Here is a 25,944-nt window from a genome sequence, read left to right on the forward strand (position 1 = left end):
TTTCAACGAGACTATCAGAATAAATCCCCGCTCCTAAGAATATTCTAACTTTCAAGTATACAATTTTCTAAATTTGAAAGAGTTTATGATAGGGATTGAGTTATCTCCATCGTATTGTTAAAGCGGCCTTCCAATAAAATAGATAACTATCTAAAATAAGATTTCAAAATATGTCATTTTGAATTTCAATGTGCATATATATTAGTATATACATATGTATGTGTGTACATACATTAAGAATCTCCCACATATATAAACAAACAAGACCTCCATTGGTTAAAAAAAAAAACCAAAAAGAGTATGAACACAACTTTTAGTTCACTTTAATGATTTTGGGTTTGGTCCTTCCTCATTACCCCAGACAAGAACAAAGAAAAGAGAAGAATAAAAAAATAAAAAAATCTAGTGGACACAAAGAAGCTGTGCTCCCCCTAGTTCCTTCCCTCTTTTCCTCTCTGAAACCCTTTTTAAGCCCTAGAGAAAAGGGGGAATGGTGCAGATTGCAGCTGCAGGTGTGGTGTACAGAGAGGGGAGAGGTGGGGGTGGAGTGTTTTATCCTCATGTGATGTTTCCATGATGAGAAGCACCAAGGGCTCCATGCAAAGACAATACAGTAGAGCACCATCCCCTATAGTATAATTTCGCTTTCTCACTTGTACAAATTTTAATTTTTGTAGAATAGCTGTCCAAGCATTGAGACAACTCCAATTAATTTTATAAGAAAATGAGTGGATGACCTGAATCAGTGAGAGCTAGAAATTAGTCTCGCATATGGGTTATAAGAATAAATAGCACCAAACGCCTCCTCCTCCACCTAAGCCTAAACAATTTTGCAATTTCAAAAACAAGAAAGAAGAAAAGGTCACTACGGATCCGACATTCTCATCATTTCATACTTAACATTCTAAGGGGTCATTATACTCTCCCCCAAAAAAAAGAGAGAAAGAACAATTTGAAGCAATAAGTGAGAGGGGCAAAGGCAAGCATATGTAAACTGAATTCTATGCAATAATCATGGCCTTTCAATCAATTTCAAAAGTCTTCTAAATCTCATGATGATAGAGTGTGGCATCAGATATTTGGATGGCCCCACTCTGTTCCCATCACCCCTGTCACCTCTATCTCTCTCTCTCTCTCTCTCTCTCTCTCTCTCTCTCATGCTCTTTTGGTTTAATTAACAGGTGAAACTTAAACATCCTTCACCAACTTTGCAGAACCAACCTTTGCAGTTTCTAGTTTCTAGTTTGTTAAGACAATTATAGGGCTTTTGAAACTTGGGTGATCTTGACCATATTTAGATGATAACATTTTGCCAAAAACTCCTCCACTGTTTAGAAGTATGAATTTTGGATTTAAAATTTATACACATTTAAATTCAATTGAGTCTTAACCATATCTATACAAATCCAAATTAAATTCTAAAATTCATATTTTCAAATGCTACTTTATTAATTTTATACTGTGAGAAGGAATAGTATTTTTTGTTATAAATTAGCTTTATTTCCTACACAGCTTTACCAGAGCAAGGTAAACTTCAGTGCTTAAAAAATAAAAGAGTTCCTAGCTCTCCAAGAATGATAAACAGCAGCACTGCACAGCGTCTTAAAGCTCCCTTTAACTTTAGTTTGGTGTCTTTCTTTATATATATATATATTTTTAAATGATAGTATTCGAGATCCTTTGGACACTCAACTAATCCATCCGAATAATGTGTCTGGCCATTCTTATCATTTTCTACTTAAATATCAATGCATTATCTCAGGTTCAAAGTCGTAACTCTCAAGACTTGAACTCTGATCATTTAATCATACTTTGAGCTTACCACCTGAACCACGGTTGAGGGCAACTTGATGTGTGTACTTTTATAAACCAACTTCAGCATAGCACATTTTTTTCAAAAAAAAAATAACAAAAGGGCGGGTTGAGATTTTTTGACTCAGTTGAACTTCCATACATTTTATAGCTCCAATCACAATAATTTCTGATCAGAAAATACCATTATTCTTTTCTCTGATACTTTCCTAACTTGATTGATAGCCATCAGCTTATTTCATCAATATTCTCAATATTAGTAGTAAAATTCAAAGACCCCTTAAAATCTTTCACTCTTTAACTGATAATCTTCTTGGCCATACCCAAGAATTATGCTAACAATAGCATTCACAAAAATGATATATATATATATATATATCATTTTATTTTTTATTTTTTTTCATATTTACTAAAAAGTCTGATTTTTTTTTTTTTTCAAATTTCTTAAGGCCTTATTTGGATAAACGATTTTGTTTCAAGAAAGGAAAAGAAAATAAGAAAGAAATATATTTTCCATTATATTTTCTTTCTATATCAAATAGTATTAAAAATGAAAATATGTTGCAACATGATTGAAAATTAAGAACAATAAAATATTATACAGATTTTATTTTCTTTCTTACTTTTCTTAATAACCAAACATGAAAAATATATTCATGTGTTTTTTTCCTTTCTCTCATATTTTCCGACTTCTAAACATCCTACAGGGTATTCATTTATTTATTACATATTTTATTTTTCGTTCTTACTTTCCTTAATAACCAAACGTGAAAAATATATTCATATATGTTTTTCTTTCCTTTCTCTTATATTTTCCAACTTCCAAACATGCTCCAAGGTAATATTTGAGAGCATAGATTTCTAATCTTAAATTTAGATATAGATTTCCATCGATTTAGAAAAATGTAATATAATTTTATACTGCCATTATAAATTTGAGAACAATGAGCTTGTTTTTTATTTGAAAAATTAAAAATAAAAAATGAAAAATTTAAATTGTTTTTTTTTTTTTTTCGGTGAAGAAGGCCTCGGCTTCCAGGCTCGAAACCCAGGACGTCGACCAGCGAAATAACCTTGTGAAAGTACTATAAAGCCCATAAGATGACATGGGCCGTAATTCTTAGGCCCAACCGGATTCTCCGTCCTAACGAGACCATCCAATCTGATTCATTACTGACTCGATCAAAGCTTTATTTATCGGGCCTTTCACGGGCCCAAAATTGATCCAAGCACTAACTTGATTTTCTCATTGGGCCTCTCATGGGCTCAAATAGCCCACAAAGTGGACAATTCAGCCATTCAGGGCACAGCATCATCAAACCGAATGGTTTGTGAATGATGAGATTAGTTTTATTATTAGTGCAAGTAGGAGCTTGTATAAGGATTTTACTCATATTAATTGTAACCTTTTGAACAATGATAATGATAAACAAGATTTCTTAATTTATTTTAACACTCATAATAATGAATAATTTTTTTAATAAATAGTTAATTTATCTGTAAGAATCGATTGCTTCAATATAAATCGAATACATAAACCCTTTGAAATCTATATAAGAAACAATGTTTTGGTGCTGCACCAGGGGGTCCGAAGGGCTCGTTGGTGGCTGGAGTTCCTATGTAATAAATAAATAAATAAATAAGTCGTAATTAATTATTCTTTTCCAAATTAAGCTTTTCTCTCCTTAATTTCTTATTTAAGAGATGAATGCATTTTTTTGCCTGTTATTTATTTAAAATTATACAATTTAAAAAAAGAAAAATAACATCGGAAAGCGTAAAAAAATTGAATTTGAGTCATAAAATGATCTTATTTACTTGAAGAAAAGAAAAAAAAATTAAATTATAGTATATCTTTAGGATGTGTCATGCCATAATAAAATTATAATTTAAATAATAATAATGAATATATATTGTGGTCCGTCCCTTTTCCGGACCCCGTATACGCGGGAGCTTTGTGCACCGGACTATCTGTTTTATTTTTTCGTATATATATATACATATAATTGTGCCACTGCTGTTGCTGATGCGACCTACTGGGAAGTATGGGGTAATGGGTGAATCGTCAATACCCATTCAAAGATGGCCTTGGGCGTGGCTTCAGGGAATAGTGGCAGTGGCACCACAATGACCATGCACACCACTATCATATCTATGCCACCACTGAAGGTTGGATTGCCAGTAAATGTGCAGAACCTTTTGTTACGCGCATTATATTATATTATTGGGTTAGATGATCTTTGCATGCAAGCAAACGGAGATATTGTCCGGTTGGTGGAATGCGATATCAATCAAGCAAAACCAGTTCAAATGGCTCACATGCAGTGATGACTCTGCGGGAACCACTGTTCCCATTCTCTCCTGTAGCCAAGGATCGTCTGGTGAACGCAGGATGCTTACGAACGATGGCACCATTCTGAACTTGAAGAATGGATTGGTGATGGACGTGAACAAACAAGATCCAAGTGTTCATGAAATAATTATCTTGAGCCCACGGGAAACCCTAACCAAATGTGGTTCTCATTGCTCTAGCTAATCTCTGCTCTCTTGGTGTACCCAACTAGGTAGAACGCATCTTAAGGCATCCACCAAAATAAATGCCATCATCTAGGGAAAATAGTTTAGAGATGGATGTCCATGATTCGTTGGCTATTTAGTTAGTGTATTAATAGCCTACCTTTTTTTTTTTTTTATTTCTTCCCTTTTGTGGTAAGTTGTAGTACGCACCAACTTGGTTGTTTGAATAAATTAGTAGTGCTTTAAAAAGTTCAAGACAAGTAGATTGTTTGTGATGTCCTTTCTCATGTTTGTTTCTTATTTTTCATTATCAAACTCAAAGCTAGAAGAGACCGGCATACACAACTCTCTTCGTAATTATTGCTACTTACAATCACTCACATGTGCATTTTACTATATATTTATTTATTTTATGTGTATAAATATATCCCGTAAAAGATGAATATTTAACGGTGCTTCCAAGCCAATTTTTCAATTTGTTGACTTGTATTTCTTTTCAATTGATTTTTTCATGTTTCATATTTGGCTTTTACAAGAAGATATATGTACACATAACTTCCCTTTTCTTTTCTTTTTTTCTTTTTTTTTTTTTTTTTTTTTGCGTTTGATTACATTAGCTTCTTTACTATGCACAAGTTGGATGAATAGACATTTTATGTTGTCCACCCTATTTTTTTTTTTTTTTGTCATATCTTGAATATAATAAACTTCTCAAATCTACTTTGAGAAGTCGAGGTTCAAAATTAGCAACAAAGAGGAATATGAAGTCGTGGGTGGCCGTCGCAGTCGTTGCATGGATTTGTGTCACGTGCCAACTATTTTCACACCTTTATGAAGGTCCGTGCAGCTCTGGCTAAAGCACTCTTGCTCAACAAGTCAGCCTATCATTTACGAACATTCATCCACGAAACAGTTTTATTAATATTCATTCAAACAGAAACAGTAATCAATTCATGAAAGTCGTGGCAAGCAAGCAGCAAACATTGAAACAAATGTAATTCATTAACAACACCTCCGTTGACATTATGTGTTTAGCGAGGAAGGCAAGTAGGCTAAACACGTTGACAATAGCTAGTGAGTTTTACAATGACTGATGAACACTCACCCTCCCTAAAGAGATTTTTATGTAATTATCATCGTAACACTAGGAAACATCAAAGTGACCGAGGAGTCATACTGCCTTATTTGGCATACAAATAAACTACTAGCAGGAAATAACCCTATACTAGTATTTACATGATGGAAACCTATCCCAGGTGTTACGCCCCGAACCCGCAAGTGGGTCCAGGTGTGAGTTTAAGTAACTTAACCTGTCTCTGTATCAATTTAAACATTCATGATACAATACGTAAAGGGGGTCCGACCTCGTGGGGTAAACAGATGCCCACATACATACACTCAATCATCCATACTCATCCATAATACGCAGCGGAATACTGTCTTTTATACAATAACAGTATCATACCAGAGTCTATACAAACTAGGACATGCATTCCCATTATACAACTATACTCCAGGTGTCTACAAAAACCATCCCGACAACCTGGATACCAAAACTCGTACCTAAAAGATACTAGCAGTAGCTACGGCACCCCTTACTTCCCGACGCTAAGATGCTACTTACCGCTACCTTAAGGCCCTAAAAATATTGTACGTACATTCGGGGTGAGACACTTCTAAGTAAGGGAGAAAACAGTTTATATCAATGTGTGGCATATCAGTGTCATTTACATACTTCATAACACTATACAAACGATACATTTTGAAACAATTCGTACAGTTTCATATAAATACATACAGTTCCAGTATTTTCAGAAAACCATTCCAGTTCATACGATACCCAACATACATACATACATACATACATACATACGGTCAGTATCGTCACACAAGTTCGCAACTACACTAGGTCACCTCGTCTCACAGCGATTACATTGCTACACACGCAACTACGCTGCGACAATCAAGGCCCAATGGTGAATCCATTGCATCATACGCAACTACACAAGGTCACCTAGTCTCACAGCGATTACGTTTCTACACATGCAACTACGAAGATCTATGACTCAGGCCCAATAGTGAATCCATTGCTACATACGCAACTACACAAGGTCACCTAGTCTCACCCCGATTACATTGTCACGTGACAACTACGCTGCGACAACCTAGGCCCACTGTGAATCCATTGCTACAAACGACATAGATCACACCCACCAGTGACCAGCCAGAACATACTGGTGATATTTCACACCCCGGATATAGAGCCGGCCACTCTCGACGTACGGTAATTAGCCGCCCCTACCCAATTTCACAAAACCTGGAATCATTTTGGAACTCCCATCCCTATACATTTCAGCGTACGGTAATTAGCCGCCACATAACTATTTTACAAATACCTGGAACAAATACATACATTCATACATACCACACTTGTTTGGTTTACAGCAAATCTTATCATTTACAATTCCAAGTATACAGTTTATGCAAATATGAATTACGGTCATCTCAATAATACAGTTTTAATACAACCAACAAATTTCCAAACAAAATAGAGATGATACCCGAAATCCCCAATTTTTTCGAAAACTGAAACCCTAAAATCCAGCATTTTTACCTGATAGATTTCTCCAAATAAGTAGCCAAAACATACATATGATCGTAGCCTACAGGCTTACCGATCCTGATTTCAAAAATGGACTGATATAAACAGAATCCCCTTACCTTAACCCGAAATCCACTAAAAACTCTACGGTCCTCAAAACTACGAACCGAAACTCCGAAATCTGCAAATCACAGTACAAAACATACTTACAATTCGTACTACTACACATATACCAAATCAAAAATGAAAACCGAGCCTTACCTCGTTTTTGGCCTGAAACCCGAAATCCTTCGAAACGAGATTCCGATCCAGTAGAAACGTAGAGAATCCTTCACTGATCCTCACAATAACTGTGGAATTGTGAATCCAGCGACAAACAAGGAAGGAATCGAAGAGAGAGAGAGAGAGAGAGAGAGAGAGAGAGAGAGAGAGAGCTTCGAAATCTAGAGAGAGAGAAATCCAAAACTTAGCAATGAAGCAAGCCCAAAATATCCTTATAAAGACCTTTGACCCGAGGGATTTCATCAACGAATTGGTTTTCTCGTCGACAAGGTCTTTAGGGATTTCGTCGACTAGGCAGCGATTTTGTTGACGAACCCTGATTATAAATTTCCTTAAACCCCTCGGCTTTTTCTCGTCTATGAACTTTTGAATTTCGTCGACGAAAAATCAACTACCTTCGTCAACGAATTTCGGCCTCGTCAACGAAGTCTGCAGAATTTCATACTTTACTCCTCTTTTACGTGATTATCCCGTACAATACAATTTCGAGTTCTTACACCAGGCACATGAGACAAGCAGTCACAAGTAAGCATAATGCCCTAAACAAGCTTAGCTCATGACACTCTCCCCAATTTATGCAGTGAACATCCTCGTAGACTTTGGCAGTAGGTACACTTCAAGTTTGTCCACAAATCGTTGAATATATTTTGCAGAAATGCAGCTAATTTCTTTGTCATCAAAAGATTTCCACTTCACTAGGAACTTCTGCCGCTTCTTCCTTGAGGATATGAACTTTCTATCTGCAAGGATCTCTTCAACTTCCCGTCGATCAAGTTGCACTTTCTTCAACTCTGCTCTGTTGGACTAACTTCTGCTCAAGTAATCGGTGTCGGCGTTGAACGACTTGAGGCAGCTAACATGAAACTGTGGTCTTCTCCCTTGATCTGCCCACTTCTTCATCTACTTAAAAGCTTTCTCTAGATAGGCTTGGGTAAACTCTGCATTTCATCTCCATTCTCTAGTGAAGATGTACACCCTAGGATTCTTTCGTTTGTATGACTCACCTACTGTGTGAGGTAACAGCGGCTGCTGGCATGTAACAAGCTCAAAAGGGCTCTTGTTGGTTGTTGAACTCCTTTGGGCATTGCCACAAAATGGAGCCACGTCAAGTAATTGCACTCAATTTTTTGTTTTCGTTGACAAAATGGTGCAAGCACTCTTCTAGTAGCTCTTTGAATCTCTTCATCTGTCTGTCTGTCTGTCAATGAGAACTCGAAGAGATGTCAATATTGTAGTGACCCGTAAAATTTTGTTTAAAATTCTTTGATACCACCTGTAGTGACTTGAATATTTCATACAACGGAAGACCTCTAATACACATTACCAAAGTACTAATTATCCCAATATAATAATATCATTTCCAATATCATAATTAACACCCCTAAAATTCTAAATGCATCAAAAATAAAATTTAATAAAGATCTATTCTAAATAAAACCTTCTATCTCACCCACGCTTCTACTGCGCTACTCTGATTATTGTTATGCTCCTCATGGCATCTAAAAATATTAGATAATGATGGGGTGAGACACCTTTTAGTAAGACAGAATAGATTATCATCAGTGTGTGACAGATGAGTTTTTACATAAGAAAAACATAACCATTAATTTAACTTTAACTGAAAAAGGCATTTATATACCATAACTCACACCTATACAATTTTAAACACACATTTTCTACTCAAACATACTTTAACTTAATATGATGGCCTAACAAGGGTTACGAATCTTATTTTGATGATAACAAATCAAGGGAATTTAACATGCTTTGGTTAAAGTGATGATGTTTCAGGAATTAAGCATTAGAGCTCAAAATCAAGAGTGCATTGATAGCCTACATTTCAAACAAGTGATCAAAAGAAAGTTCAATAGATCAAAGTTTGACAAATCTTATGAAAGCTTAAAGAATGTTGAAGCTCAAAGTCAAGATGGACTCAAAGGAAGACATACATGAAGACTTCACACTTCGAATGTTTAAGTCTTAAGAAAGTCTTATATAAGTACTTCCATTTAAAATCAATATGGATGCTTTGAACCTCTTAAGAACGATTATTGACTTAGAGACCTATTTTTAAAATACTTGGAAAATATTTTTTTAAGGATAAAACCTATTTCAAAAAGGTTAAAATTAGTTTTAAAATGAAAAGCACCATACATCTGCATTGATGAGCAATTTTCTCTATCAAAAACTCTTTATCTTAAAAACTGTCCAACATGAAAGTTGTGAGATTTTCTCTTAGCTTTCTATTGATACCAAGATCGTTTAAATTGAAGTTGTGTAGTTATACCCAAAATACGGAAAAGTGGTTGAATCATACAACACCTCTTTTTGAAAGGTGAGTGACTTTCCAAATTTAAGATAAAGCAGTGTGGGAAACTTTCAAAATTGTTTGCTTGGGCTCTAAACTTTGTATAAACTTGGAAAATACTCCAAGTAAACTTAGGAAATACACCAAGTAAACATGGGCAACAAGAAATTACTTTTAGAACTCTATAAATATATGGAAAACCAAAGGATATTTACATACAACTACTTGCAATCTAGCAATCAAAGTCTCTGATTCTCAAAGCTCTCTTGCTCACACATCCTTGATGAAGTTCTACTAAATTCCTGCTGATACAACCACTCGGTTCTCGAGCTCTTACTAAGTTTCATTCAATCTAAAGAAGAACCCGGCGATTAATTTCTTAAGCTTCAAATTCATTCTTTATTAATATTTAATATTGAAATATATTGTGCTCTAACTTGTACTAATAAGCTCTATTGTGAGAGTATCTTTGTACACAAGAATTTGGTTGACTCTACCTCAAATGGTGTCATCCCAATGCTGACCTGATAACTGTTATTATACACAAACTCGACTTGTGGTTTAAACCATAAGCAACTGCCTCCAAAGTCCAACACACATGCACGTAGCATATCCTCCAATATCTGTGTCATTCTCTACTCACATTCATCGTACCATTCAAACTTCACCCCTTTCCTGGTCGATCTAGTCAACGGACCCGACAATTTGGAAAAACCATCAACAAACCTACGGTAGTATCCAGCCAATCCCAAGAAACTTTTGATTTCCTGCACATTGTTTGGTCGTACCCAATCTACTACCGCCTCAATCTTACTCGATTCTACTAAGATACCACCCCTAGAGATCACATGTCCAAGGAAGGTAACCTGCTCTAACCAGAACTCGCACTTCTTGAATTTGGCAAACAATTTCCTTTCCCTTAGTACCTGAAGTACTATCCTCAAATGTTCCTCGTGCTCCTCTGTGCTTTTTGACTACACCAGTATATCGTCAATGAATACCACCACAAATGATCTAAATACTGGTAGAATACACGATTCATCAAATCCATAAACACTGCAGGAGCATTTGTCAGTCCAAACGGCATAACCAAGAATTCGTAGTGGTCATACCGAGTCCTGAATGTTGTCTTTGAAACATCCTCTGCTCTGACCTTTACCTTATGATACCCTAACCGCAGATCTATTTTCGAGAAAATCTACCTCCCCTATAACTGATCAAATAAATCATCGATGCGAGGAAGCGGGTACCTATTCTTAATACTCACTTTATTTATTTCTTGGTAGTCGATGCACATTCTCATCGACCCATCTTTCTTTTTCACAAATAATACCGGTGCTCCCCAGGGCAACATGCTGGATTGGATAAATCCCTTATCTAATAGTTCCTACAACTATTCTTTCAATTCTTTTAATTTCACTGGTGCCATTATGTACGGTGCTTTCAAAATTGGTGTTGTTTCCGGAACTAAATCAATAGTAACTCTACCTCACGGTCAGGAGGTAGTCCCGAAAAATTCCAGGGAAAACATAAGGAAAATCCCTCATTATTAGGATATCCTCTAACCTCAACTCCCCTTCTAATGTCTCCTTTACACAAGCCACATAACCCTGACAACCCTCTAGCAGGAACCGCCTCGCTTGAATGGCGAATAAGAACTGTGGTGGGGTGCACACAGAAGACCCCACAAACTTGTGCTCCTGTCCCCCTGGAGGTCTGAACACTACCTCTCTCTGATGACAATCTATACTCGCATAGTGAGCAGCTAGCCAGTCCATACCTAGTATCACATCAAATTCATGCACATCCAAAACCACCAAATCAGCTAATAAAATCCTCCCCTGAATGCATACAAGACAGTTACCAAGTACATTATCACATATCCCCATAGACCCTATCGGCGTAGCCACTGACAAACTGACGCCCAACGGTAGTCCCTCACCATATGCCCAGGCTAATGGCACTGATAAAATATGTAGTGACCTGAAGAATAGTAGTATTTAAATAATAATGAGGGAGAGAAATGGAAACAGAAATAGAAACAGAAGGAGGCAGTAGGCTTCGTCGACGAATACAGGGATTCGTCGACGAAGGTCTTCAGAACCTCGTCAATGAGGTCCCATCTCGTTGACGAGAGAATATCGAGAGAAAGATTTGGGCTACTCTGAATTTCATCGACGAAGGGTAAGGTTCATCGATAAATTTACTGAAGGACTCGTCGATGAGGTGACGTGTCTCGTCAACGAATCTGGCCCTATAAATAGTGAAAACTAGGATTTTTATCATATTTTCAGTGCTCTCTCTCTCTCCTTTCTCTCTCCTACGGCCCCTCCCACTTCTCTCTTCGATTTTGGCCCCGCCAGTCGTCGGATCGACAATCTAAAGCCACCACGACGTTCCTGGTGAAGTTCTCTTTAAGTTTGCTGGGACGGATCGTCGGTGGGTTCGAGTTGGATTTCATCCCAAATTTAGGGTAAGGCCTTTTAGTCAATATTTGGCCTTCTGACAGTTATAGGAAATTATGTAGGCGAAAAAATATTGATATTCTGTTCTAGCAAATGTTTTTTTCAGGGTGTTGTGTAGGAGGCCCTACGGGTGTTAGGCCAATATACAATAGGGTCTTTCCAGTAGTCAGGTAAGGGAAATATGCTATGCTAGGTAATTTTAAAATATTATACAGTTTATTAAATTATGAATATTAAGTATTAAAGTATTTGGTGGCTTGAGAATATGAAAATAGTACAAAAGTATGTTTTACAGTTTTCAGTACCATGATTATACGAATTTTAGTACCATGATAATACAAATTTCAGTACAATGATTATGTAGTTTTCAGTATTATGATTATACAGTTCTCAGTACCATGACGTACAGATTACAGTTTAGTTCATAGATACAGATGATACAATTACGGTTCATTATAGTTTATTTCATTGTCATGGTTAATACAGCAATTTCAGAATCATGGTAAATCAGATAGTTATGTATATATAGATGCATTATATAGTATCAGACCTTATTGGACCATACAGTTACAGAGCACGGTACCGTTGCTACAAATATTTATGTTATGAGTGCAACCACCTATTTAGATAATACGTTGTAGTAGGTTGATCACCTAGGCCCTTGATGTGGACAGGCTCCCCATTAGATATGGGTTGAGATGGGAAGATCAGACCGATGGAGTATAGTGATTTACCCTGATCGGCCAACTAGTGTAGATCCCGCCTACGGGCCGCACAACCCTAATATGAGGGGTTAAATCATGACACACAGTTATCCACAGGGAAAGTTTTCAGTTACTATTATGTATATACATATTTATAGAAACAAGGAACATACTTATGTACACTAAAAGAATTTTGAATAGTAACCTACAATATTGTTATGTTAAGCAATATAGAAAGGGTGGTGGATTTTATTACTTGTACTGTATTTACATATCCATTTATACATGATTATATAGAAACATATTTTCATAATATTGTAGCTCATTTGCCACACACTAGTAATAACATATTTCGTCTTACTGAGCGTTGGCTCATCCCAATTACTTTAACATTTTTTTCAGGTAATCCAAGTAGGCGAGCAGACCAAGCTCGTAGATAGAGGGGTCATAGTACTTCCCTGTCAGTAGAGAGTGAGTATATTTTTGGGAGTAATTTTGTATAACCTTCACCAGTTGAGGATATTTGGGGAACAGTCATATATGTATATTTTGGGAAACCTGTTAGTACTCTAGTATTGTATATAATTATATATGGATATGTTTATTTGATTTATGCTTCTCGCTGCTTAGGCTAATGATTGGGTTTACCCTAATATGGTATCAGAGCATATAGAATGTCATAGTAAAAAAAAAAACCCTAGTTAAATAGCAGGTCGTTACAACATATCACCTCCCTAACCCGGCATTCCCATGGGTGTCTCGTATAGCATATAGGATAAGAAGGGGGCGTCTGCCTACCCTGTACAACCTGATCTCTCACTACCTATCTCCATCCTCCCCTACTATCCTACCTCCTCCAAGGCCCTCGATTCGAACATGCCTGAACATCTGAAGGCGCTGGCCTCTTTCTCTAACTCTGTGCTACAATGCCTCTCTGCAGGCCACCCTTAATCACAGCAGCTCTATCTACTACCTCTGTAAATATCTGAGCCCGAATGCCTATAACTTGCTCAAACAGACTCTACCTCAGACCCTCCTCAAATTTCCTTGCTTTCCTCTTGTAATGACTTGTTTATCTTATTATTTAATAAACATACTAAATAAAATAGTCAACCCGAAACCCGTGGGTAGCGAGGACACCTGTCATACACAGTGGAAGTAGTAAATGTAAATCATCATTCTCATAACCACAAAATATAAATACCAGAGCCAACTACAATCCACAGTGATACTGTATTCATATACAACCTCAAAATATCAAAAATACATCTAGGATCCCACAACAAAAATCTCCTGATCCTAGTACAAGACTTACCCTCCTAACGGGGTAGCACAACAGACTCAACGGTGGAAACACGACCGGCCGGTCCTTCTGGGTTCCCTAAAAATCATTTAATGTTCGGAGGTGAGACACTTCTCAGTAAGGGAAAATAAACTAAACACAACTGTGTGGCAACATGAATATTTGATGCAATTATACATATGCAGTACATTTCATATATCTCAAACATTCATCATAACATAATAAATAATCAAATACTTTTGTATTTTCTAATACATCATATAGTTCATAAAATGTCTAGTATAGCTGATAATACTGAAAACATACTCGGGATGAATAGCTAGTTGATGTCATGTATTACCCCCCATCTGAAGGTGGAACCCGACAATGGCTGGCCGACCACTGCCGACTCAAAAATTTTTGTAAGTACGATGGGCTCGCCATACCCTGGTCCGAACTGCCAGGTGGACGACTACAATTCTACACTGAAAGCCACATCGACTATCCATCTCTCACCCCCTTATGGGGTGGTTCGCACAAGTTTGAACATAGATATCTGATCTATATAGTTACGGTACCGTGCTCCTGAAACTGAACTAAATTAATATCGGAGTTCTGATAACATATAGTACATGATAATATAACATTTAACATAAATTGATTGATAGCATTTCTATACTTTCATAAATACGACCTTGCGCCAAGCATTTAGTAAATACGGCCTTGCGCCGGCTATCAATCACGGCCTTGCGCCGAAAATCTCATACATATCATTCTGAATAAATAAGTCATTTATCATGTATTTCAAAATCACCATATACTGCATTATTTCATAATTCTTAAAAACATGCTTATTCGTAAAATTGCCATAATATAATACATATCATGTAAAAATAATATTCATACCACACAATACTGAATAAAATCATACATTTCATTCTAAAATCATAATTCTTGTATAACAGTAGTATTTTCCCAAATATGCATTTACTATATAATATTCAGACATAATACATGTATTTCTGAAAATTACTTTGTTGATAAATAATAGTAATTTGCGTGGAAAATAACTGCTTTAGTTTATTCCCTTACCCGACACTGGAAAGAAACCCCCTAAAAATTCCACACGTCCTGCACCCGCAGGGTCCCCCGTTCAACACCTTGAATTCAACAACTCTCAGAACTAAACGTCAATATTTTCACGTGAATATCATTTTCTATAACTATGAAAAAACCAAATTTCGCATAAAAAGTCTTACCTTAACTCATGGATGAATTTCAACTCGCTTCCACCAACGATCCGCTCCAGCAGATTTGGAGAGAACTTCCCTTGGAGCGTCGTGGTGGCCTCAAATCGTTGATCCAACGAACGGGCGGAGCCGAAATCGAAGAAAGAGGAGAGAGAAACAGTATAGAGGAGAGAGAGTGAAAATTTTCTGATTTTTATGCGTTTAAATCCAAGATTTAGGCTATTTATAGAGTTAGATTCGTCGACAAGACACGTCACCTCGTTGACGAGTCCTTCAAGAGTTTCGTCAATGAACCTTCACCCCTCGTTGACAAAATTGAGAATTGCCAAAACCCTCTTCGGTATTTTCTTGTTGATGAGAAGTCTGCTGCGCCCTCTTTCTATTCCCATTTTTTGCTCTCTTAATTATTATTTAAATACCATTATACTTCAGGTCATTACACCTCTCCTCATCTAGTACCAAATACGGAGCAAATCAAGACAGCTCAATGAATCTCACCGCATACTGCTGTAATGTAATCAGTCCCTGTGTTAGATGCAGAAACTCCACTGTCTTCGCACTCCTAACGGTATAAGGAAAGTACCTCACGAAAAATATCTCCCTAAAGCGGCTTCACATCACCGCTACAGGATCAGTTCTCTACTCCTCAAACAATCTCACTGTTCTCCACCAGCGCTTTGCCTTAGGGGTGAGCAAACGGTCGGTTCGGCCAAATTCGGTTAATTAACCGAATTAACCAAAAATTTTGGTTAAAAAATACTGTTAACCGAACCGACCGAACCGTTTGGCCGAACCGAACCGAACCCGACCGAATTTATTTTTCGGGTAATTCGATTAACCCATTTTAACCAAAACTAGGAAGGGGGGAAGGTGTATCAATGTATGTGTATCAATGTATGTGTATGAGTGTATCGAGACTGAAACAAGGGAAGGTGGGGGAAGGTTGAAGCCTTGAAGTCCTGAGTCACTGAGTGTAGATCCATCACCACGCCCACGCGAGGGAAGAGCCGATCGAAGAGGGATTTGGGATCGGGATGGGTCACGAACTGGGAAGACTGGAAGAGGGGCTCAGGCAAAACCGCGAAGCCAGGAAGAGGCGATTCGCGAAGAGGGAGAACCGGAGAATTGAGAAGTGGAGATTGATGTGGGGGAAAGGTGGTTGGCTAGGGAGACGATTGGGCTAAGGCGAGCTTGATAGTTGATGCCAGTGAGGAGGAGCCGAGGTGGTTCTCGCCTTCTCAGTGAACTGCTTTGTGCGCGAGAGTCCGAGATTGTGAGAGAATAAAAATGAGAATGAAAGGGATCTTGTGTGCTGGTGACAATGGCCAGCTACGACGATGGCGATGGGCACAGGCGATAGCATTGCGTGAAGTTGGTGGTGCAAACTGTGGTGGATTAAGCTCGAGCGAGCGAGAGAGAGGCAATGAGGGAGGGGCCGAAGGGCCTTCTGACTTCTGAGAGCACTGAAAGTGTGAGACTGAGAGTGAGAGGGAATAGAAAATTAGAAATATAGATAATAGAATAACAAGATTTTCATTTACTAATTTAAAATTATAATTTAATTAATTATTAATTCGGTTAATCGATTAACCGAATTAATGTTTTCTATTCACCGAACCGAAACCCGATTCCCTGAAAAATTGGAATGCATAACCGAACCGACCGAACCGATTTTTTTAACGGAACCGAACCGACCAATTTCGGTCGGTTAATTCGGTTTTCCCTGAATTATGCTCACCCCTACTTTGCCTCCCCTGTCAGCTTAAATGTCGCAAATAAAACTTTTTGCTCATCTGTACGCGAAAGAACTTTCATCATATCCTCTATATCCTGGACCCAGTTCTCAGCCACAAGGGGGTCAGCTCCTCTAGAAAACGACGGAGGTCTCATCCACATGAACTACTCAATCGTGCAGCTCCGCCCTCCCAAACTCCTAGCCATCTCTGACATCACCTGCTAGGTGACGCTATGTAGTATAGCATCAGGGTCTCCTCCACCCATACTGAAAGGCCCTGCATCATCCCCTCCAGCCAATGCACTACTACTCCTTGGATCCATCTTGTAATAGCATAAACAGTTTTAGAACTCTTTCATCATAACTCACTAACACACCCAGCATACTTAAATCTACAAGATATTACGCTACAACATTTCTCTTATCATTCCTAATCCCCATTTAAGATTCAATCCTACCACTTAGAAACAAGTACAGGCGATAGTATCTATGGTTTTCCAGAAGTTGTCACCCCAGGAAAAACACAAAAACAACAACGGAACTCCTGCTTCCAAGTCACAAGACAAAACCCGAAATTCTAAATTTCATCCTCTAACAACAACTGATTCATATCTCGTCAATATCCATTCCTATACTCTGGTATTGTATTCCGATATTTGCTAAGTCTGCATAACCTAGCAACCTAGGCTCTGATACCGAACTGTGATGCTCCGATTTTTCATACCATTTTTTTTCCATATAAATAACACATATATCACATATCAGCCACGTCAACCTCTGATACCACAATACATAACCCGACCTAAAAGTGGGTACCGGATATACAATCATACTCATATACACAACCCTAATAGCGAAAGTCATTTCATATTGTTGGCCTAACATGGCTTTTAAATCTTGTTTTGATGATAAAACATTAAGGACGATTTAATATGTGTTTGTTAGAATGATGATGTTTTATTAAAGAAAAAGTTCAAAAGAAAAGCAATGGAAAGCTCAAGATCACTAAGAACTTAAATGGCTCATTTATAAATAAAGTGATCCAAAAGAAGCTCAAGCAATACCGACATGTGTAAAGTGTATGTGGAAACTTAAATCTGACTCAAGCTAAAGTCAAAAGGGACATAAATAAAAATTCCATGCAAGACTTGAAGATTAGAGTTTTTAGGCTTTAAGATCAATGATGTAAGTACTTCATGTTTAAATATCTCATGAAATATTTTGAAGCTCTTTAGGGGTAATTATGGACTTAGAGAACTTCATTTAAAACCCTGGAAAATGTTTTATGAGAAATCAAAGCAAGAGAGCAAAAAGGTCTTTTGAAAACAAAAATGAAAAAAAAGGATTTGGTTTGCCCAGACGACTAAAGTTTAACTTTAGTCTTCTGAAAAATTTCTTTAAAAAACTGAAGAATAAGTTCAGTCTACTAAAGATTTTCCTATTGGAATACAAAAAAGGCAGTACACCCTCAGAAGATTGAACCCTTCAGTTCAGTTGTCTGACCCTGTATCCAGTTCAAATTTTTCAATGTTTTAAAGTATTTCAGAAGACTAAACCTGACACTTCAGCCTACTAAACACTGTTAACGGTTAGAAATTTTAAATATTTTAAAATTCCAATTAAGGTTTCTTATGCCCCAAATTTTATGAAAACTTGGGAAATACTTCAAGTAATCTTGGGAAACACAAAAATACTTTTGGGAGCCTATAAATACATGCTTTTAGCAAATTAAACTAACGAAGAAATTCAAAATCTGTTCATAAGCTGAAAGTTTTGCTAAAACTCTCTTGCTCACTCTTTGCACAACTGAATTGCTAAGAAAATCTGAAGTGCTAATCATCCTACTCCGAGTTCTAATTGTTGATTCTCATCTGGAGAAGGAACTTGGTGAAATCATTCTTGGGCTTCAATCTATTTCAATTTGATATTTGAATATTAAAGTATATAGTGCTTTAAATTGTACTAATATGCTCTTGTGAGAGTTTTATTGTACACAGGGATTGTTTCTTGTTTCCTTGTAGTGAATTGATGGCTTAGGTTGTTGGATCTTTGGACCAAGCGTGGGGTATCGCTTGGAGAGGCGTTGCTCTAGCCTATTGAAAGAGTGATCGAGCATGGGGTATTGCTTGGGCTTGGAGAGGGGCTCTACCCTTAAGGAGGGATTTGTAACTGTTTGCTCCGCCCAAAAAGGAGTGCTCTAGTGGAATCCTTAGGTGGTATTAGCATAAGGCGAGGACGTAGGCTGGGGAAAAGCCGAACCTCGAAAGTATCTCGGTGTCTCTCTTTCCCTTTTCTTTATTTTCAGCATCTATATACATTGTGTTGTGTGTATGCAAAGTGCAGGTAGCTGAAATCAAAAATTAAGATTAAAAAAAGACTCTTAATATAAGAGAGTATGTTTTGTTTAAACTTTTGCGAAAACCCAAAAAGGAAGTACGTTGTTTAATCATTTTCGGAAATCTTAGTTAAGAGAGTACAAACAATTTCATTCAATACAGGGTTTACATATATTCATAGGGCTACAAACAAGGAAATATCTTGAGTTCTTGCAAAAGTTGAAATTTCCAAAGAGCTGCATTCTATATCTTGGTTTGGTATTTTGTTGATTGATTACTTTAGTTGTTGATTGGTTGTTTGATTGTTTGAGCTTTGTTTATTTGTGTTGTGATCGGTTTGTGGATTGATTAAAAAGTTTTGTCGTATGTTTGATAAATTAACAAGAGGCTAAAGATTCTAGAAAAGAATACTAAGAAAATTTTAATAACCCAATTCACACTCCCTCTTGGACTAACTCCTTAACTTTCACATATATATATATATATATATATATATATATATATATATATATATAAACATACCACAGCGAATACACATACCATACTATCAACCAACCATAAATACAAGTGTACCACAAAACCTCTAGGGGAATCAACCTCCCTAGCTCAAAATACTCACCCTATTTACCCAAGGTATCTCCTCCCCTCTATCTTGGAGTTCTATCACCGGGTCTGTCTCGGTTTCCTGAAATATTTAAATGATTGGGTGAGAAACATCTCAGTAAGACGGAATAAATTATCTATAGTGTGTGGCAACATGAGTTTCATTATAACATAACATATATTCATTTCAGTGATAATATCTTCTGGTAAAATATACCATTTCCACAATCATAATCATATAAATATAGAACACAAGCTTTCATAAGCTTTTACTTTCATTTCCAAAACCATACACATGCAACCCATAATTACCAGCAAAGTTCCCAAGAATAGGGAAGCTTACCCGCCCATACAAGTAGCTTCCCTCTGCCCTGATATCGTTTGCATCCTAGCCCGATTAACTCAAGTTCAGCTACAACTAATACTTATCAGAGCACTCACCGTACTCGGTAAGCCCTCAGGCGATGTGTTTTACTTCGCTTTAATTATTTATATTATTAACTCACGCTATTTCATTTCTCATTTTCTTTCCCATTTCCATTCTCATTTCATTTCCATTTTCATACTTATTTCCCCTTCATTTCCATTTCCATATCTAGCTCATAAGTGTCCCTAGTTACCGATACATCCGTATCTATACTCATAGCTGCCTTGAGGATATCTCTCCACGTCATTCTTCCCCCCATGAATAGGGTTGTGTGGCCCAAAAGTTGGACCTAACCATGATTGGCCGACCCAATTAGGTCAAAATATCATATCATATATCCCGTATCTGTAGTACGACTGGTCGGACTATAGCCCTGATCCGAACTCAGGGGGCACAACAACTCTACTATATAGCTCAGTCTACTGTCACGCCACACGTTCCACGAGTCAGTGTGGTTGCACTATCTCCACTAGATTTGGTACCATGTTCAATATCACTACCCATTGTTAGGGTTTCCATATCCATCCATCAGGGTTATAACTACTACATACCCACAATCATTATGCGGCATTGGTATTTCATCAATCACATCTCTGTATTCATATTTCAAAATTTTACATTTCAATTCTCACAATTCAATACTCATATTGTAGAATTAACATTGCAATATTTACATTTCTCATAACCATATTTCTCATTTACATATTTCTCATATTCATATTTCTCATTTTCACATTTCTCCTATTCATATTTCTCATATTCACATTTCTTATATTCATATTTCTCATATTCATATTTAAATATTTGTATTGTAGTATTCACATTACAATACTCATATTCTCATATTCTCATTGCAGTATTCACATTTCATTATTTCCATTGTAGTATTAATATTGCAATGTTCACATTTTCAGTATACTCATATCACATTCATATTGCAGTATTTATGTTGCAATATTTTCATAATCAGTATTCTCAACTCCGTTTTCGCAATTCAGTATTCACAACTCATTTCATCCCATATTACCATATACATATCTCATTTAACATTTTTCATTATTTCTCAAAAACACATTTCCATATTTCACATTTCATTATTTCTCAGAAGATATACTTTCAGTACAAATTACTTTCATCATTTTTAATATTTCAACCCCGTATTTCAATACGCATTCTATAATCTCATAACTCTCAGGGTAAATCATTTAACCCAGTTTTAAACATATCTCAACATAAATCATATGCCACACAAATTTCATACGATATTCATATCATAATAAATTTCAGGTAAAATAACATATTACCATTTTCACATAATAACTCAATCAGTATTTCTCAAAATTGACTATTATAATTTATTCCTCTTACCTGACTTACTAAGATATCCACTAATACCCTAAATCTGACGCTCCTCGGCGTTCATAGCTCAAAAGCCTAAAAATCACATTTTTACCAAATCAACCAACTCAACTCCCACAATAATTTCTGTATAATACTTCCCAGATTTCAAATACTTCAAACAACCCACTAAACCCTAAAATATCTTACTTACTCTGATATTGGGATGATGTCACAGAACTCTAAACTGAAAATCTACTCTGCCAATGATGCAGAGAATCTTCCCAAGAACCTCGTGGCGGTTCCCGATCATCAAACTAGGCTGTAGCAAAGCCGGAAACGAAGAGAGAACGTGAGGGTTTCTAGTTTCTTGAGAGAGAGCAAGAGGAGAGAGAAAAAGACGCTAAAAAATAAGGATTTACATATTTATAGGTCAACAAGGGAACGATCTGGACCCTTATTCATCCGGACAACCTCGGTCATAAGCTGCTGAGCGAAGTCCCATAGCACACTAATAGTATAATGACCCGAAGAATAATGATATTTAAATAATAAAAAGGGAAGGAAATGGAAACGGTAACAGAAGAAGGCAGCCGACTTCGTCAACGACGTTGCACTTTGGGATGCAATGACTCGAGAGATTTATCAGGTCCTTGTCGATGAACATAGGGGATTCGTCGACGAGGGTACAAGACGGCGTCGTCGACGAAGACAAGCTTCGTCGACGAGAAGATACCAAGAGGTTATTTCAAGTTCTAAATTTCGTCAATGAGGAGATGGTGTCCGTCAAAGAACCTTCTTCTTGACCTCATCGATGAGGTGACATGGCTCATCAACGAAACCCGCAGTATAAATAATGCAAAACTCAGTTTTCTTGCACATAAAACTCACTGAAACCCTCTCTCCTCTCTCCTCTAACGTCCTTCCCTCTTCTCTCTTCGATTTTGGCCCCGTCATTTGCCAGATCAACGATCTAAGGCCACCACGACGCTCTTGAGGAAGTTCTCTCCAAGTCTGCTGGAGCGGATCGTCGGTGGGACAAAGTTGAATTTCATCCTAGATTTAGGGTAAGGCCTTTTTGTTGAAATTTGACTTTTCAACAGTTGTAGGAAATGTTGTAGACGTAGGAATAGTAATATTTTGTTATGGGATATATGATTTTCAGGGTGTTGAGTGGAGAACTCTGCGGGTGTAGGACCCATCATAGTAGGGGATTTTTAGCAGGAATCAGGTAAGGAAAATATGCTATGCTAGGCAGTTCTAGAATGATTTTCAATATGAAATGTATATTTTTACTAGGTTATTATTCACAACCGAACTTTATATAGTTTATCAATTATGAATAATATGTTTTAAATTACTATGTGGCTTGAGAATATAGATATAGTACAGAAACATGTTTTACAGTATTTTTCAGAGTTATGTTTTACAGAATATACAGATAGTGGATATATTTTATAGCAATTACAGAATACCATGATTATACAGTTTTATAGTACCATGACATACAGATTTACAGTTAATCTCAGAAACATAGTTGATGTAGATATAGTTTACTACAGCGTCATGGTTAATACAGTTATTACAGAATCATGGTAAAACAGATAGTTGTATATAGAGACGTATTATATAGTATCAGACACTGATGGACCATTACAGACACACTTTATAGAGCACGGTACGGTAGTTATATACAGTATAAAATGCAACCACCTATTCAGATAATACGTGGTAGGTAGGATGATCGTGCCAACGTGCGGATAAGCTCCCCATTAGATATGGGTTGAGGAGGGCTGATCAGACTAACGGAGTATAGTGGTTTATCCTGGTTGGCCAGCCAGGTTAGATCCCGCCTACGGGCCGCACAACCTTGTCATAAGGGGTTAAATCATGACATACAGTTATCCATCCAGGGAAGTTTTCAGTTATTATTATGTATGTACAGTTTCACAGAAACAAGGAATATACTTATATATATTAAAATTATTATGTATAGAACTCTAAAATATAGAAATGTTAAGCAACATGGAAGAAGGGGGGTGGTTTATATTACTTGTACTGCATTTACAGATTCAGTTGTACATAATTACATAGAAACAGATTTTCATAGTATTGTAACTCATTTGCCACACACTAACAATAGCATATTTCGTCTTTTTGAGCGTTGTCTCATTCCATTAAATTAATATTTTTCAATTGATCCAGTTAGACGAATAGATCACGCTCATAGATAGAGGAGGTTATAGTTTAGGACAATCAGTAAAGTGAGTATTTTATGAAGGTTACTCAATTGAGGGTATTTTGGGAAACAGACATATATGTATATTTTGGAAACATTTTTAACACTTTGGTATTGTATATTTACTTCATTTTGTTTATATGAATTCCGCTTCTCGCTACTTAGGTTGATGTTTTGGTTTAATCTAGTAGGTATCAGAGTATCATAATATAAAAAAAAAAACAAAAAACAAACAAAAAAAAACAGAACTGGAAAATAAATAGTAGGTCGTTACAGTTTGGTATCAGAGCAAAGGGGTAGTTACCCCCGATCCTCGAGAACTAGTGAATGCTCTGATAGGTACCCATTGTTGCCACAGGCGCAAGGCCCATAAGGAAAGTGACAACGCCCGAAAGGGGGGTTATTACAAGTAGAGTCATTGCCAGCCTCATGGCCAACTCCTTCACTACTAGTGCCTCCAACGTTGGCAGTAATATCCCTAGATTCCATCATGAAGAAGCAATTGAGAAACATCGATTAAAAGCTTAACAACCTACTTATCCACTACTAACACGAGACTACATAACTTATTTCCCACAAGAACCTTTATAGTACTGACATGCTCTAATAACTCAACATTTTCATTTCTACTCGAGTTCCACCCTTCTACTTAGAAACAACATCGTCGATAGATTGTCATGATTTTATGAACCCTTTGAAAGATCCAGAAAAGCATAGAAGTCTGCCAATGGATTTCTATCTCTAAGTATACAAAGCTACACTCGATAATCACACCACATCCTAAACTCTAGTAAAGTCTAATATGCAAAACCTAGTTACCTAAGCTCTGAACATATCCATAACCAGGCAGTTCAATTCACATCACACTTGCGGCTAGCTATGGGCTTCGATACCAACCTGTAACGCCCCGACCCTTAATACGGCCCCAGAGTGCTACTATACATACATAACCTATACAAATCCTGTGAACATACATAACTACCCACCCTAAACAAGGACATACGGGTATTTCATAATGATTTGTACTCACATATTTTGCAGAAAACATAAACATTCGTATGGATTCTAATCGATATACCAGAGTATTTAAATGTTCCTTCCATATATTCAACCGTGTGTAAAATACAAACTGTATTACATTCCCAAAAACAACTAGGCTAACAACCAATATTCATATAAAAACTTACGCTAACTAACAGGACCCTACGCTCCACAATCTCTCTAGATGACTAGGATCAATTTCCTATAACTCCTGAAAACAAGGTTGTAAGATTGGGGTGAGACACTTCTCAATAAGGAGGAAGATATTACATCATTGTGTGAGTGTACAGTTATATTCTTGTTTGAAAACAATTACATAGTTTGCACATTCTCAATACTGTAATACATATATATATATAGTATACATATAAATTCCTAATAATGTATAACCCAGCATTATTACAAGTGAGAGTTCCCAAGGTTAGGGTAGGGTACAGGCCCATACACTTTATGATCCCTCCGCCCGATACTCATACCTCTGACTTTGCCCAGTAAAGCCTTTAAATCATGTATATTCAAATTTAGGACACCGTCCAGCTCGAAACTATTATAACTATGTCAGTAACTCCTTGTGGCAAGGGTTGTGCGATAAGAAAACACTAATCGAGCCCTGTATATGCAAGCATCGTCAAGCATCCTAACATACTGCAGTCCAACTTGGTCATCACCACCCTTATCCCTTTTGACTAGTGACCCTTCTTACCAAGACTACTACTAGGTACTCGCACTGAATAATAACTGCGTGTGGTTGCACTGCACCTCTGTTTGGCAACGGTACCGAGCCTACATAATATAAGCTTTTTAAGGCTTCATACACTATTGAGACAAACTGCGGTCCCAATATCATATATATAATTTACATTAAAACATAACATGTGCAATTCCAGTATTTTCACAATCTCATTCATGCATAGTTTCATTCATACTGTGGTAAAAATCGGCTCATAACCCCTCGATTTTATCATTTTTTCATACTTGGCACGGTATCTAACTAGCACCTATT

The 25,944-nt window shown here is 36.9% G+C and overlaps 2 protein-coding genes across 2 annotated transcripts in view; both read left to right on the top strand.

Moving 5' to 3' along the window:
• LOC131165728 (ricin-like) overlaps window positions 1-25,944 on the top strand; it is a 630,504-nt gene that overhangs the window by 594,683 nt on the left and 9,877 nt on the right. The gene's annotated exons all lie outside the window — the stretch shown is intronic.
• On the top strand, window positions 3,895-4,348 carry LOC131166599 (beta-galactoside-specific lectin 3-like). Its single transcript, XM_058125186.1, has 2 exons — window positions 3,895-4,082; window positions 4,180-4,348. The coding sequence occupies exons 1-2, from the start codon at window positions 3,895-3,897 to the stop codon at window positions 4,346-4,348; spliced, it is 357 nt and encodes a 118-aa protein (XP_057981169.1).

The sequence above is a fragment of the Malania oleifera genome, chromosome 10, assembly GCF_029873635.1.
Source record: "Malania oleifera isolate guangnan ecotype guangnan chromosome 10, ASM2987363v1, whole genome shotgun sequence".
NCBI classification, from domain to species: domain Eukaryota; kingdom Viridiplantae; phylum Streptophyta; class Magnoliopsida; order Santalales; family Ximeniaceae; genus Malania; species Malania oleifera.

What these genes read in the sequence shown, in the direction of transcription:
- LOC131166599 (XM_058125186.1), top strand. Translation starts at nt 3,895, where the DNA reads ATGGCCTTGGGCGTGGCTTCAGGGAATAGTGGCAGTGGCACCACAATG. An exon ending in GCAAACGGAGATATTGTCCG is followed by an intron (nt 4,083 to 4,179) that starts GTTGGTGGAATG and finishes TCTCTCCTGTAG; the next exon opens with CCAAGGATCGTCTGGTGAAC.